General features: G+C 44.5%; 1 protein-coding gene across 3 annotated transcripts in view; it reads right to left on the bottom strand.

The window, feature by feature from the left end:
* Positions 1 to 4,443: 4,443 nt before the first annotated feature.
* fnip2 (folliculin interacting protein 2) overlaps positions 4,444 to 13,180 on the bottom strand; it is a 16,068-nt gene continuing 7,331 nt past the window's right edge. For all 3 annotated transcript variants that reach the window (XM_053677502.1, XM_053677503.1, XM_053677504.1), the window contains exons 3-17: positions 12,641 to 12,733; positions 12,453 to 12,553; positions 12,046 to 12,120; positions 11,437 to 11,495; positions 10,867 to 10,938; positions 10,527 to 10,662; positions 10,123 to 10,324; positions 9,789 to 9,877; positions 9,490 to 9,636; positions 9,237 to 9,406; positions 8,387 to 9,083; positions 7,325 to 7,481; positions 6,751 to 6,951; positions 6,518 to 6,633; positions 4,444 to 6,179 (exon numbers count right to left, since the gene is read on the bottom strand). In XM_053677502.1, coding sequence (XP_053533477.1) covers positions 6,101 to 6,179; positions 6,518 to 6,633; positions 6,751 to 6,951; positions 7,325 to 7,481; positions 8,387 to 9,083; positions 9,237 to 9,406; positions 9,490 to 9,636; positions 9,789 to 9,877; positions 10,123 to 10,324; positions 10,527 to 10,662; positions 10,867 to 10,938; positions 11,437 to 11,495; positions 12,046 to 12,120; positions 12,453 to 12,553; positions 12,641 to 12,733 — 2,394 coding nt within the window. In that variant the 3' untranslated portion in view covers positions 4,444 to 6,100. The remainder of the gene's footprint in view (positions 6,180 to 6,517; positions 6,634 to 6,750; positions 6,952 to 7,324; positions 7,482 to 8,386; positions 9,084 to 9,236; positions 9,407 to 9,489; positions 9,637 to 9,788; positions 9,878 to 10,122; positions 10,325 to 10,526; positions 10,663 to 10,866; positions 10,939 to 11,436; positions 11,496 to 12,045; positions 12,121 to 12,452; positions 12,554 to 12,640; positions 12,734 to 13,180) is intronic.

The following is a 13,180-nucleotide window of genomic DNA, read 5'->3' as shown; positions in this document are numbered from 1 at the left end:
ATGCGCGCGGTGATGACGTCACAAGACGCGTCTAAGCACAAATCTGAGGAAAATGTGCGGTAAGTAAAAAAAAAAAATGTAAAATGACAAGCTCTTATGAATATTGCGGAGTTCGCTTGATTTTGCATTCATTTCTGCAGTCGCAAAATCCTGAAATCCTGCAGGGACTAATTGGAAGAATAAAAATAATAAACCATTTAGCCATGTCTAGATAATGAGTGGAAATTGCCAATGACTAAAAAATGTAGAGAAAAACTGGAGTAAAAATTGCAAACAAAACCAAACATAAACAAAAGAAAAACAAACTAAACATAACAACGAACAAAAAAAGAACAAAAAATACAAACCAAACCAGACTAAACAAACAAAAACAACAAACCAAACAACAAACCAAACTAAACAAAGAATAAACAAACCAAACTAAACAAAGAATAAACAAACCAAACTAAACAAAGAATAAACAAACTAAACAAAGAATAAACAAACCAAACTAAACAAACAAAACAAACAAAACTAAACAAGGAATAAACAAACCAAACTAAACAAAGAATAAACAAACCAAACTAAACAAACAAAACTAAACAAAGAATAAACAACAAACCAAACTAAACAAACAAAACACAACAACCCAAACTAAACAAACAAAAAAAACACTCAAACTAATACAAAAAAAAATCAATCCAAAGAAACTAAACAAAAAGAAACAAAAGAATGAAATGCTGTACAGTAACATCACAGTGTGGAGATTTTGTAGTGCTTTATATACTCAGTAAACACGTTTAAGACTCAGATACTCGGATCAACAGTGACTGCAGGATGTGTTCATTCAAAACTGTAATCTAATTTTATATACATGCTTTATATTTAAATTTAATTAGAACTCTAAAGCAAAAAGTGTTCAGATCCCCTTTCTTACATCAAGTGAATCATTTGGCGGACACGGACCTGTCGTAAAGATCAAATCAACCCCTACCGACATTTCTCACATCACACCACCTTCCTGCTACCACGGAGAATCTGAGTGGGACTCGGTCATGAAAGACAGGATGCCATGGTGGGATTCTCTGCTTGGATGGCAGTTGCACTACATCTAGATGAACAGCAGGGGGCAGTATGCCCTCGAGTACACCACAATCTAATGAGGAAAGTTTGAACTGCTTTTTGCTTCATAGAGAATCGTATTGAGTGAATATAATGTTCCGTTTGATGACATAAATCCTATCTATCATTTTAAATGACAGCTCTTTGACTTCGTTTGGAATTAAATATTGATTAGATATAAGCCAAAGCTTTTCCTAAACAATACTGTCTGTCAGACGATTCCAATATGAGTAAATCTGAGGCAAAGACACGGGGTTTCTCTGAAATAACGCTCTTATGATGGATCCGTTTGAAGGGAAAAACAAATATTCAGCACGTAAGAACTTATTAAAGTAGCCGGGGACCATTGTTGAATTTAATTCTTTTCTAAACAGCATATAGACTTTTTGCATAGTCCCCTGGTGTTACAGGAATCCTATAATGTGCCGAAAACTCATTAGAAGTGAAAAGAAAACCATTTAGATTAAATAACCGAGGCACCGATATGATGCCGGTCTTATTTTCAGCTCGCTGCCCAGAGCAACAGTCCGCGCTGACACCGGGACCACGTGACTCGTTGCCGCGGGCAACGCTAGGGAGCGTCACGAGAGTTCTAAATTCTAAATTCTTACTCAGCACTACTCACTAAGACACAGTGAGTTTCTCCTATAACTGTCGCCCATCAGCACTTAAAAACGAGTGGACAATGCCAGACAGAGATGAACAGGAAGAAGTTGGATCAGGAGCACCAGAGAAGAAAGAAGCTGTGAGAGATCTCCATGAGAACATCTCTGGGAAAATGCAGCAAGTGAACCCCTCCTTTTGTAACAACAGAGAAACCTATTTGCAAGGGCACGTCCTTGCCAGGTATCTCTACCGCCAGGATGCGTCCAGATGTCCGGAGATTATCCGGCTTCTGAACGAGGATCAGGAATTAGCTGAAGTCACATTGCACATACATGCCAGGAACTTTAATTTTAGATTCATGTCTCTGATCGAGGCTCTCAGATCGTTCCTTAAAGTGCTTTGGCCAGAGGATGAACCTCAGATTCAGCAGCAACTTATTACTCACTTCAGTCATAGGTACCTTCAGTGTACTAGACAGCCGCTCAATTTACAAGCTGATTTGTACCACATGAGCTGGGCCATAATCTTACTGAATGCTGATCTTAACGGCGATCCCGAAGGGAGGAAAAGGACTTGTGAAGAATTCATAGTGCACGTGAAAAAAGTGAATTGCTTCTCACAGTGTAATCTGGAAGAGTGGAAGGATGTTTACAAATCGATCAAAAGAAAGCCGCTAAAAATGTTCAGAGTGATAGCCAGATGTCAGGCTGGAGATGAAAAGGAAACGGAAAAAGCAACAGGGCAGGGAGAAGTTGCATCTGGAGTAACAGAAGAGGGAGAAGTTGCATCTGGAGCAACGGAAGATGAAGATCAAATGCAGGAAGCGAACCTATTTCAGAAACAGAAAAAAAAACAGGAGGCAGCAGAAGTCCTTGGCAGGCACCTCTTCTACCAGAAGGAATTCAGATGTCCGAAGATTATCCGGCTGATGAGTGAGGATCTGGTATTCGCCGACGCAACAGTGAAAGCGTACGTCTCACACTTTAGGCCTTTGCCTTGTCTGGACAAGGATTTCCGAAGGTTCCTCAGTCTGTTTTGGCCAGAAGATGAACCTGAGCTTCAGCATCTACTTGTAAAGCACTTTACTCATCAGTTCCTTACCTGTACTGAAGTGTCGCTCGAGTTCGAGCCTGCAATGTACTACCTGTGTTGGAGCATGATCATACTGAATGCCGATCTTAATGGCGGTCACAAAGGGAGGAAAATGACTCGTCAAAAATTTATAACGAACCTGGGTTGTGCGACTGACTTTCAGTTTTCTCTTAAAGTCATGAGGGAAATCTATGACTCGATCAAAATGCAGCCACTAACAGCGTTCACGGTGAGAAGTAGATGTCAGGCTGAAAATCCGGAGGATTCCGGCTCTAACTCATCATTTGGGACTGAAAAGAACCCTACCACTACTGTCTACAAAAAAGGAAATCTCATCTGCAAAAGAGTTATGGACGAGAATGGGAGACCAACCAACATAGGCCAGAGAGCATGGAAACCATTTACTGCAGTTCTAAAAGGCATGGTCCTGCATCTACAACAAGACACAGACAAGCATGCCATTAGACTGCATCATGCCTTGGCATACCCCGTATATCACAAAAAGAGGCCCCATGCGCTGAGCCTCAGGACCGCAGACGCCAGACTCTTCTACTTCCAGGCCGAGAGTGAAGTAGAGCAGGCATCATGGGTCGCCATCATTAACCGCATCGCCGCCCGTTACTCTGCTGCTCCGCTCACTTCAGCTTCACGTGACAACACATACTGCCCTCAGCTCCTACCTTCATACCCCACCACTCTGACTCTAGAGCAGCAGCTCGAGTTCCACAAGGACCAGATAAAGACGGTTCCATCGCAGGAGGTGCAGGAGCTGCAGCGCCACGTGACGTATGTGAGAGCGTTACAGGAACTTGTTGCAGAAAAGCCTTCAGCGACTCAACGTAAAGGATAATCGCGCACTGCTCTCAACCATGTACATAAACATGAAATATCACTGCTTACGAAAAGAAATAAAGATCATTCAAATGATACACCGGTGGCTCCGATACACTTCTTTGCGTGTCTAATACAGTATAGTTACTATAGGTGCTTCCGGTAAAATTGGCATCCCTTCTTCCTTTTCATCTTCATTATGGAATCAGTGAAATACACATCATCATGCAGTGAATGCGTCACTGTGGAAGAAAAGTTTCATTACGAAGTGAAAAAAAAAATTGTAAGATAAACGTGGCGTGATTCAATTCAATTCGATTTGTATCGCGCTTTTTATAAGATGATATGAGGAAGAAACCTTGAGAGGATCCAGACTCCGAAGGGAACCCTTCAATTACTGCATGTTGTAATTGCAGTCCCGGGGCCTTAGAAGCCACCGTACTCCCAGTAACCACAGTGAGAGTGTCCCTCTGGAATTGGAGTAGATGAGAGCGCCACTCGGCTCACAGCTCCAGGGTCAGGGGTTCGACTCCCACCGTGGCCCAGTGTGCGCGGGTACTCCGGTTTCCTCCCCCAGTCCAAAGACATGCATGGTAGGCTGATTGGCGTGTCTAAAGTGTCCGTAGTGTATGAATGGGTGTGTGAGTGTGTATGTGATTGTGCCCTGTGATGGATTGGCACCCTGTCCAGGGTGTACCCCGCCTTGTGCCCCATGCTCCAGGTTTATGTACTGTACTGTAATGCAAGAGCAAAATCATCTTGTTTTCTCCTCTGTTTAGAACAAACAGGAAAATAAGACAGTTTTTTTTCAAATCATGAGAAATTTATTCAACTTTATTCCGTATACAAGGATCAAACTTAAAAAGATCGAAATGGTTTCATTCAAAAGCACGCCGCCATAAACACGGACATGAAACGTCCCAAACCTCGGTCGTCGTTTCTTCAGTCTTGCTCGCCGCCTAAAGGAGGAGATCTTTGACCCTGGCCAGAACGGACCGGCCTGTCTTGAGATCCGGACTGCTTTTAAAAGCAACCGTGAGGTAGAATTTAGTGTACAAAAATAACAGACAGTCTCTGGAATATTAAGGAAATAACAAACGTAAGACGGAGTAAAATTAAGGAGGCGAGTACGAGCCTGAATAGAGCTGGATGTGGCTTACTCTGCAGGAAGAAGGTATTAGTAAAGTAGATCCGATATAAAAGAGTATGTGTTTTAACATACTTTTACACAGTGTATAACATGGTAGCACCTGATAGACGTTATCGACCCATCCCCACTCACTCACACACAGTTAATAGTGGCTTATTATGTAAAGACACCTTGAGGACATAAACTGTATATAAATCATGGCTTATATACAGTTTAAGCTTGATGCGGAGATAAATAAGACACTAATAGTGCAAAAAACAATACAAGTAATCTCAACCTCGACTTCAGAGTACAAACTCGGAGCAAAATCTCTCTTGGTCTTTGTGAACAATCCTGTAAACCTAAATGCCACCACAAGAGGGAGCCATACAACCCAAAATTGGAAAAACAAAAAACCCCAATATGGTATATATATTAAACACGACACAAACAAACAGGAGATGAAAAGTACTCGAGATAACCGACGTGTACTAACTGTTTCCCATAACGAATACTAACATCTTACGTGAGTTCTGATTTCTGTAAACCAGCGATCAACCTGTTTCTGGAGACCTTCCTACTCCAGCACACCTTGCTGATCTTAATCAGTCTACTCGATTAGCCAGATGCTGGATAGGATTACGGCTGGAACCGAGTCGTCAGGAAGCAGGTCTACAGAAACGGGGTTGATGAACACTGCTGTAAACAAACACGCAACTGATTTACAGAGTCGTGCGTTTTTTTGTCCCCCCCCCATGCCCCCAGCGGAGATTGATGTTGCGGTGTGAAAATAAAAGCAAGCGAGGCAGGACTCGGCATCGCGCCCTGACCGAAACCGCTACGCTTTACAAACTCGTACGCCAAAATACTCCACGTTAGAAAATAGCGAGGAACGTTTTTCTGAATACGACCCAAACCAGCAGTGCTACTTCATCAAATTTAATATTAATAATAATAATAATAATAATAATAATAATAATAATAATAAATGCTAAAAAAAGGTTTTTCCTTCAATTCGTCACTTGTACTATACAACGACTTAAGTAGCATTACCTGTTCCGGTCTTTTAAGACTAAACAGCTCTGCGGAAACAGTGCACATGGGCAAGGAAACAAGGCTGACACGCACTCCTCTCACACACACACACACACACTCTCACAGTCTGGAGACTAGAAAGGATGTAAACCTTGCGATCCAATCTCTCTTTATAGGCTAATAATGTGATCCTGATTGGTCTGATCTTGGTCAGAGTGAACCCACACTAACGGTGATCAGCTCCTTATTGGTCAGCTGTAGGCAGGTAGCGCACTCCGATTGGTCGGCGTAGTGAAGCAGCTCCGTTCACAGAAGGATCTGGGCAACGTAGGGTGAGTGTGTGCTGGCGACAGCCGCGAGTAGTGGAAGATCGCTGGACTCGATCCTACAAGACACACACAAATAATAAATAAATAAATAAGACAGACAGACAAACTCTTTGCTTGAGAAGCTGAACATTTTCACCTTCTGTGGTTTGGGCGATGTTATATGAGGGTGTGGTTGAATTCTGAAATCTGATTGGTCAGTATGTTAATGCGCTCGTTCTTGTACGTTATCGTTTCTAAAGCAACAACTTAGACAGGGATTTCTATGGCTGCATGTAATCTGACTGTAGCTAGAAATGGATAAAAAGCATGACATTCTAAAAAAAATAAAAAATAAAAAATGGAATAGTTGGGAAATTGTTGCAGTATGTAGTGTGTGTGTGTGTGTGTGTGGTACCCCAGCGCTAGTCCCAGTTCCTTCACATGGACTCGTCGCTGCCCTCTCAGATATTCTGCCAAAGAACAGCTCTTGAAGTACACCTCCTGCAAGCGGTCCTCCAAGTGCATGACACACTGCAACACACACACACACACACACACACACACACACACACACCCACACACACGTTTAGAAAGGACGTGCATACGATATCTTCCGAAAATATCTCTAACACGAGAGAGGCAGCGTACGAAGTCTGCGGCCATGTTGAGCGCGTGCAGCTGCAGCACAGACGTCAGGAGTGTGTGTACGAGGTTGGAGACCATCACGTCTCTTCCTATCTGTCCCGGCTCGCACACGCGCCGCTGAGTCGTCGCCACCTGAACACAGAGGCGGTCCGTGTCCGCCACGATGCACACGGCCTCGGCGACCGGCTCGTCCAGCGCTGGGTGCTGCGCACACACACACGCACACACACACACTAATAAGTGCAGTGTAACAAGTACATCACAGCACGCCACGCCCTTTTATTTCTCACCAAAAACATGGTGAGGATGTCATAAGGGCAACTTGTTACAGTGAAGTCAGTTTTATGACATCTTTAACATGTTAAGCAACTCAACATGACGCGTCATCGTATATTATATAAACATTCATTAATGCCGTGTTATGTTTAATATACAATATGTAATATGAAGCTGTACTAATGGCAGAGCTGCAGAGTCTGACAACAAACCTAAAAATGTGGACACACACACACACACACACACACACACACACACACACACACACACGGATGTGTAGTTCTGTTCCGTCATTACTCACCAGTACCGTGTGCTCCAGGTCGGCCATCAGGCACTGTTTGAGCCGCTGATCTGAGGTGACGCCGTGCAGGACGAAGTCAGGCATGTACTGAGGACTGTAACCTCCGAGCAGAGAGCGGCCGAAATGATTCACGTCGGGGCGGATCTCCATGTCACAGCTGGACGCGAACCAAAATACGAACATCATGTCATGGCGAACGCTAATTTAATCACCACGTATACATTTAGGACACGCGCTCTTATTATGGTGGAAAGGAACTTTGTTAAATACACGAAATAATCCAAACAACAACAAAAAGTTAAAGTGAACATCGATAAGAATTGATCGACGTTTCCACGTAGCTGGAGAATAACATGGCAGGAGAAAGGAAGGACTGTAACGAGCGCATGTGCTCCTGTAATTTCTTTTTTTTTTAAAAAGTCAACTGCTTGCTTATTTTACAGAAATGGAAGACGAGCCCAGTTAAATAAGAAGGAAGACGCAATGCAGATAGAGGAAGAAAAGGCATATCAGTGGAATGACTGCACTGGGTACTATCGGTGGACCGATAAAGCCGGTCGATATCCGATTAATCAGCCGATACCGAATGAAAACATAACGCTCATATTGCAGTACTGACTGTAGCATGAAAATGTACTATATTAATACATTAAAAAAAAAAGGGTATACATCCAAACCAAACCGAAAAGTAACAAATAAAAAGAGAGAGATCCTAAAAAAAAAAAACAAAACGACAAATAACGCAACAAAATTATTCAGTGATGTTTTTCTATTTGGCCTCTAGAGGCCGCTCTTGTACCGTATAATAACGACAGAGGACGCTTCTCCGGGATGCACCCGGGCGTGGAATAAACCCTAGTGTTAAACCACACTACTATAATAAACACACACACACACACATATAAAAACACACCGAGATAAATATTACACTACATATCAATTATCATATTAAATACAACCGTTATCGTAGCCATAACGTAGTGGAAATGTATTCACTGTCCAATAACAATTTATGCAAGTGTGTGTGTGTGTGTGTGTGTGTGTGTGTGTGTGTTCCGTTACCTTGGGAGTGGTAGTTCATGTTGCTGCAGTTCATTTCCTGTGCATGTCTGCCTGTGTGACGATTCCTCCTCGTCAGAACTGTCCAAGCTGTCCGTTAAAAGCCTACTGGGCATCTTCCTGTGTAAGCCCCGCCCACACCTCGGCCCAGTCCTATCTTGACGCAGTCTGTCGTTCACCACCTCCTTCGGGCTGCCGATCATGAACTGCACCCTATGCACAGGAGGGCTGGGATTGGCCAAGACGTGCTCTAGTCCCGTCTCCCCAGAACATTCCTGAGTACGTTCCGGCCTATCGTCGGCCGTCTCAGAAAAAGTGGAGGAGCCAGACGATTCAGAGTCTCCTGCTTCTATGATGGTTTCTTCTGAACTGGAAGTCGGGTCGGTAGAATCGGCGTCGGCTGTTCGCGTTTTCTCGCTGGTCCTTTCCGGTGTAAGGCTGGAATTTGCAGCCTCTGACCCACAGACGTGTGGTTTCTCGTTGGTCCTCTCGGAGCAGGGGGCGGAGTTAGTGGTCTGAGAAGGGCAGGGATTGGCCGGACTGTCCGTTTGTGCTTGAGGAAGTGCATTTTCCTGGAGGTCAGAGCAGCGGATGAAGTAGGAGAGAACATAGAGGACACGCTGAACCAGTTCACGTCGGCGTCCGACAACCACGGTGCGACACACTCGCACCGGAGAACCCAAAGCACCGTACAGATCTCCTACACAACACAAGGACACACACACACACACACACACACACACAGAGCACATACTGTAGAGTGAACAACAAAGTTAAGGGAGTTAAGAGAGTGAATCCATAGTGGGGTTGAAATGTTATGTGTGTGTGTGTGTGTGTGTGTGTGTGTGTATACCTAGCTGAGCCCACAGTGGGTTGTATGGATGACACTTAGCCAGCAGGTCCACAGAGTGGGAGGAGCGTTTCTGGTAAACAGCTCTGATTGGCGGGTGGTTGCTAGGCATCACCGTGGGAACCCAGGCGAGGTGGTACATGAGCACAGCGGTGAGCAGAGAAGACAGGAACCTAGAACACAGAACCCGCCCGGTTAACATTCATCACCTAGAATTGTGTATCAAGTTCTCGCTGAATGGTTTTTGTGCACTAACTGGTTCTTGGCCCCGTGCTCCATAAGCAGGCTCATCTCCTTCAGGAAGCGCTGACACAACTGGTTCCGCTCGGCACTCTGGGATACCATGGTCAGCCAGATGGGTTCGGTGATCCGCGGAGCCATGTACAGGTTCCACACGGTCATCCTGGACATTACAACAGAGGCAACGATCAGACACGCGAAGAATGAGACGTGAAACAAATTAGCTCAGGTACTGTGCATCAACACACACACACACACACACACACACACACACACACACACACACACACACACACACACACAGTATCTCCTCACCTGAAGTCTCCCAGTGCCTCCATAACCCGACACAAATACACCTGCACCCGCTGACTAGGCTCTGCTACTCTCCTACACACAATCATCGCCTGAAACACACACACACACACACACACACACACACACACACACACACACACACACACACACACACACACACATTTATTTTCATCCCACCAAACGCACCCGCTCTGATCATGTATACCCGTCATTGTCCTATAAACATTTTCCAGACGAGGGCACAGCGCCTCGCCGACACAAAGAGCTCCAGTGTCCCGCAGCCACTAAAGGTCACCGAGGCGGCCTGGTCTGACCTCGCCCGCGCCGCACTCACCCTCTCGATGGCGGTCTTGAGTTTATTCATGTGAGACTCGAACAGCGGGAAGTGCGAGAAGAAGAACTCCTGGAAGCCGTGGTTCTCCTCCTCTTTCTCCGGCAGGCTGATGATGATGCTGACCGCGATCTTCTTCCTGCGGCTCAGCCCGGGGTTTGAGCTGCAGCTCTCGTCTGACAGGCTGAACATCTCATCTGTGCTCCTGCCACACACACACACACACACACACACACAATTTTACATAAACGCCTACAGTAAAGACTGGCCTTTTCCTTACCCCCCCCCCAAAAAAACCCCCAAAAAAACCAAAAAAAAACCCAAAAAAAAACTAACAAAAAAAAAAAACCACTTCACCATATCAATATTTTTGAAACACACACACACACACGCACACACACTCTCACCAGCGAGGGATCAGGCCATGCTGGAGGCTGGTCGCTTGGCTACGGAGCCATCGCCGTTGGTAACTGCTGGCACACCCGCTGCTGTAGGACGAACCGGGGGAGGGGAGGGGCGTGGCCAGGAGGCTGCTGAGTGATGCTGTACAGTTAAGAGGGAGACCGAGACGGACTTAACCTTACCGAGGGTCAGAAAACGGACACCAAAACGCACGACACAGAAATTTGTCCCGGTGTGTTTAACATCAACAAATGACAAAATCACTGAAGTCAAAGTCACACGGAGGAAAAAAAACGAGGAATGCTCCATGTTCAATCACTTCTTTGCGTGATTAGGTGTGCGTACCTGAACGGGCGATTCCACTGTCGCTGTCTTCACTGTGTCCACGACCTGGCATGTCCACAGGATTACTATGAGCTATAAAAAGAGATACTGATTAAATACACACACACACACACACACACACACACACACACACACACGTGCCCCGAGTACATGTCAGTCAACAAGACAACTATGACTTCTTGTTTATTTGTTTGTTTATTTATTCAGAAAACAGCCAGGCAAAAGTCTGACGTAGATCCTATTTAATACTTAGCGACGCCTTCTTGCTGTCTATTGCCTCACGACAACGAGGAATTCGCAGCTGTAGATAAAACTGACGCGACGTGAAAGTACCAAAAGCACGTGCGTCTTTAATGTCCCGTGTCCTTTCCCCTTCAGTGAATAGATTAAAAAAAAAAAATTCATTTTCCCCTATTTGTTCCGACCGCTGCTTTAGCCGAGTAAGCGGAGACGTGTAGTTTTCAGCCGCGTCGTCGTAGTAAGAGTAAGAGTCGTACAGGATACTGTAAACGTGGCTAAATGGAACAGTTAAAGCATTAAACAACATGCTGAGCTGTGTACATGTCTCACCCATGCTGCCGCTGTGACTCGGGCACGTTTGGCTAATCGAGTCGAGGCTGTCCTGGAGACTAGAGAAAACAGAAACAAGGGTCAGAGTTAAAAAGGAGTACCGTCATATTTACAACAACAAAACCCTGACAAGCATTCGCCTTCCCACTATGTCGTTTCTATCTGTTCAACCGACGTACGTACGACGTGTGTCGCCTTGGAGGAAAAAAAGGGCAGAGCATCATGACTTAATAGCTAGCTATTTTTAATCAACTTGCGAGGAAATTTGTACCACGTTATCATGCTAGCTAACATTTCAGAGAAGTAGCCTAATGTTTCCCACGATCCTTGGGCCCTTGGTGACGGAGTCACTAAGACATCAGTAACTGATTATCGGTGTGCGCTTTTTTCCTCTCTTTTTTCACTTCCTTTCTTGTACTCGAACTTAATAATGATAATGGTGGGTTGTAGTTTCTGGAACATACATGATGGACCCCCCCTTGGCTTTGTTTCAGGAAGCCCACTCTGAGAACCGCCGACTCGGTGATGAATGTTAACGGAGCTCAGAACAACCCAAGAGCTGATGGGAGAGAGAGAGAGAGAGAGAGAGAGAGAGAGAGAGAGACTCACGTGCTGGTGCTGCCTGCGTTACTGCTGCCACAACGTGCCGAGAAAACCTTACTGACCATCAGCTGCGGAGGTGATCTGTGCAACACACACACGCGCGCACACACACACACACAACTGTGAAAACATTCTAACATTTTTAAAATTTTATTTATTTATTTTACACTTCCTTATGTATATTGAAGCATGGCAGCGGTAGCATCATGTGCTTCTAATGTTCTTATTAATTTAAATATATAAATATATTCACCATCTATAACAGTAAACAAACATCTACCATAAATAACTACAAATACATTATTTCACACCCAAAAATTAAAATAAATAAATAAATAAATAAAAATGTACGTGGAAATGGGACTTTATTAACAACAGTAGTGTTATTTAAATAGTTTTATTCTTAAACTTACCGGATATGGTGAATCTTCAGCGTCGACCCCTTGTAGCTCATGGCAACGGAGCCGAACATCATCTCCCCAAGCATATTCACGTCGGAGGATGGTCTTGAGTACTGAGTGAACACACACACACACACACTTCTACCCAATGCTCAGAGTAGATACAAGGGACTATTCAGATGCGCTTGTTAAAAACAAACCTGGTAAGTAGGCGGTGTTTCTTTCTGCTTTGCTTTGCAGCCGATCTGGCACGCGCCGCTTCGGGTGGGCGGGGCTTTCGTCTCTTCGACATTCTGCGGGAGAAAACGAGTTTAGCGAGACTTTACTAGGACATCTGTCCATCACTACCCCGACTGACATAACGCACGCACCAACAACGATTTTCACATCGATTTTGTACGATGCCAACGATAACGGGAACGGATAAATATTCAACATGTTGCGCTTATATTCTGATGAAATATAGGAGCAATGAAACATCTCAGGATGTACTTCGGGGCGGTAACGGGAACGCACACCTCGCACCATACCGTCGTTGATTATTTTCCTAGAACAGCACGCCCCTCGAGTGTTTTATTCCTAAGGTACAACAGTAAAAAAAAAAAAGCATCATAAAGGCATCATCACCGGCTGAAGTGTCGATCGTTTCAGGATTTCAGGACATTTCTATTTTACAGTAACTTTTCCCAGCACTGTTGTTTTTTCCATTTTTACAAAAAAAAAAAAAAACAATAAACAAC

Source organism: Ictalurus punctatus, chromosome 29, assembly GCF_001660625.3.
Source record: "Ictalurus punctatus breed USDA103 chromosome 29, Coco_2.0, whole genome shotgun sequence".
In the NCBI taxonomy this organism is placed as follows: domain Eukaryota; kingdom Metazoa; phylum Chordata; class Actinopteri; order Siluriformes; family Ictaluridae; genus Ictalurus; species Ictalurus punctatus.
This window is presented reverse-complemented; position numbering and strand designations above follow the sequence as displayed.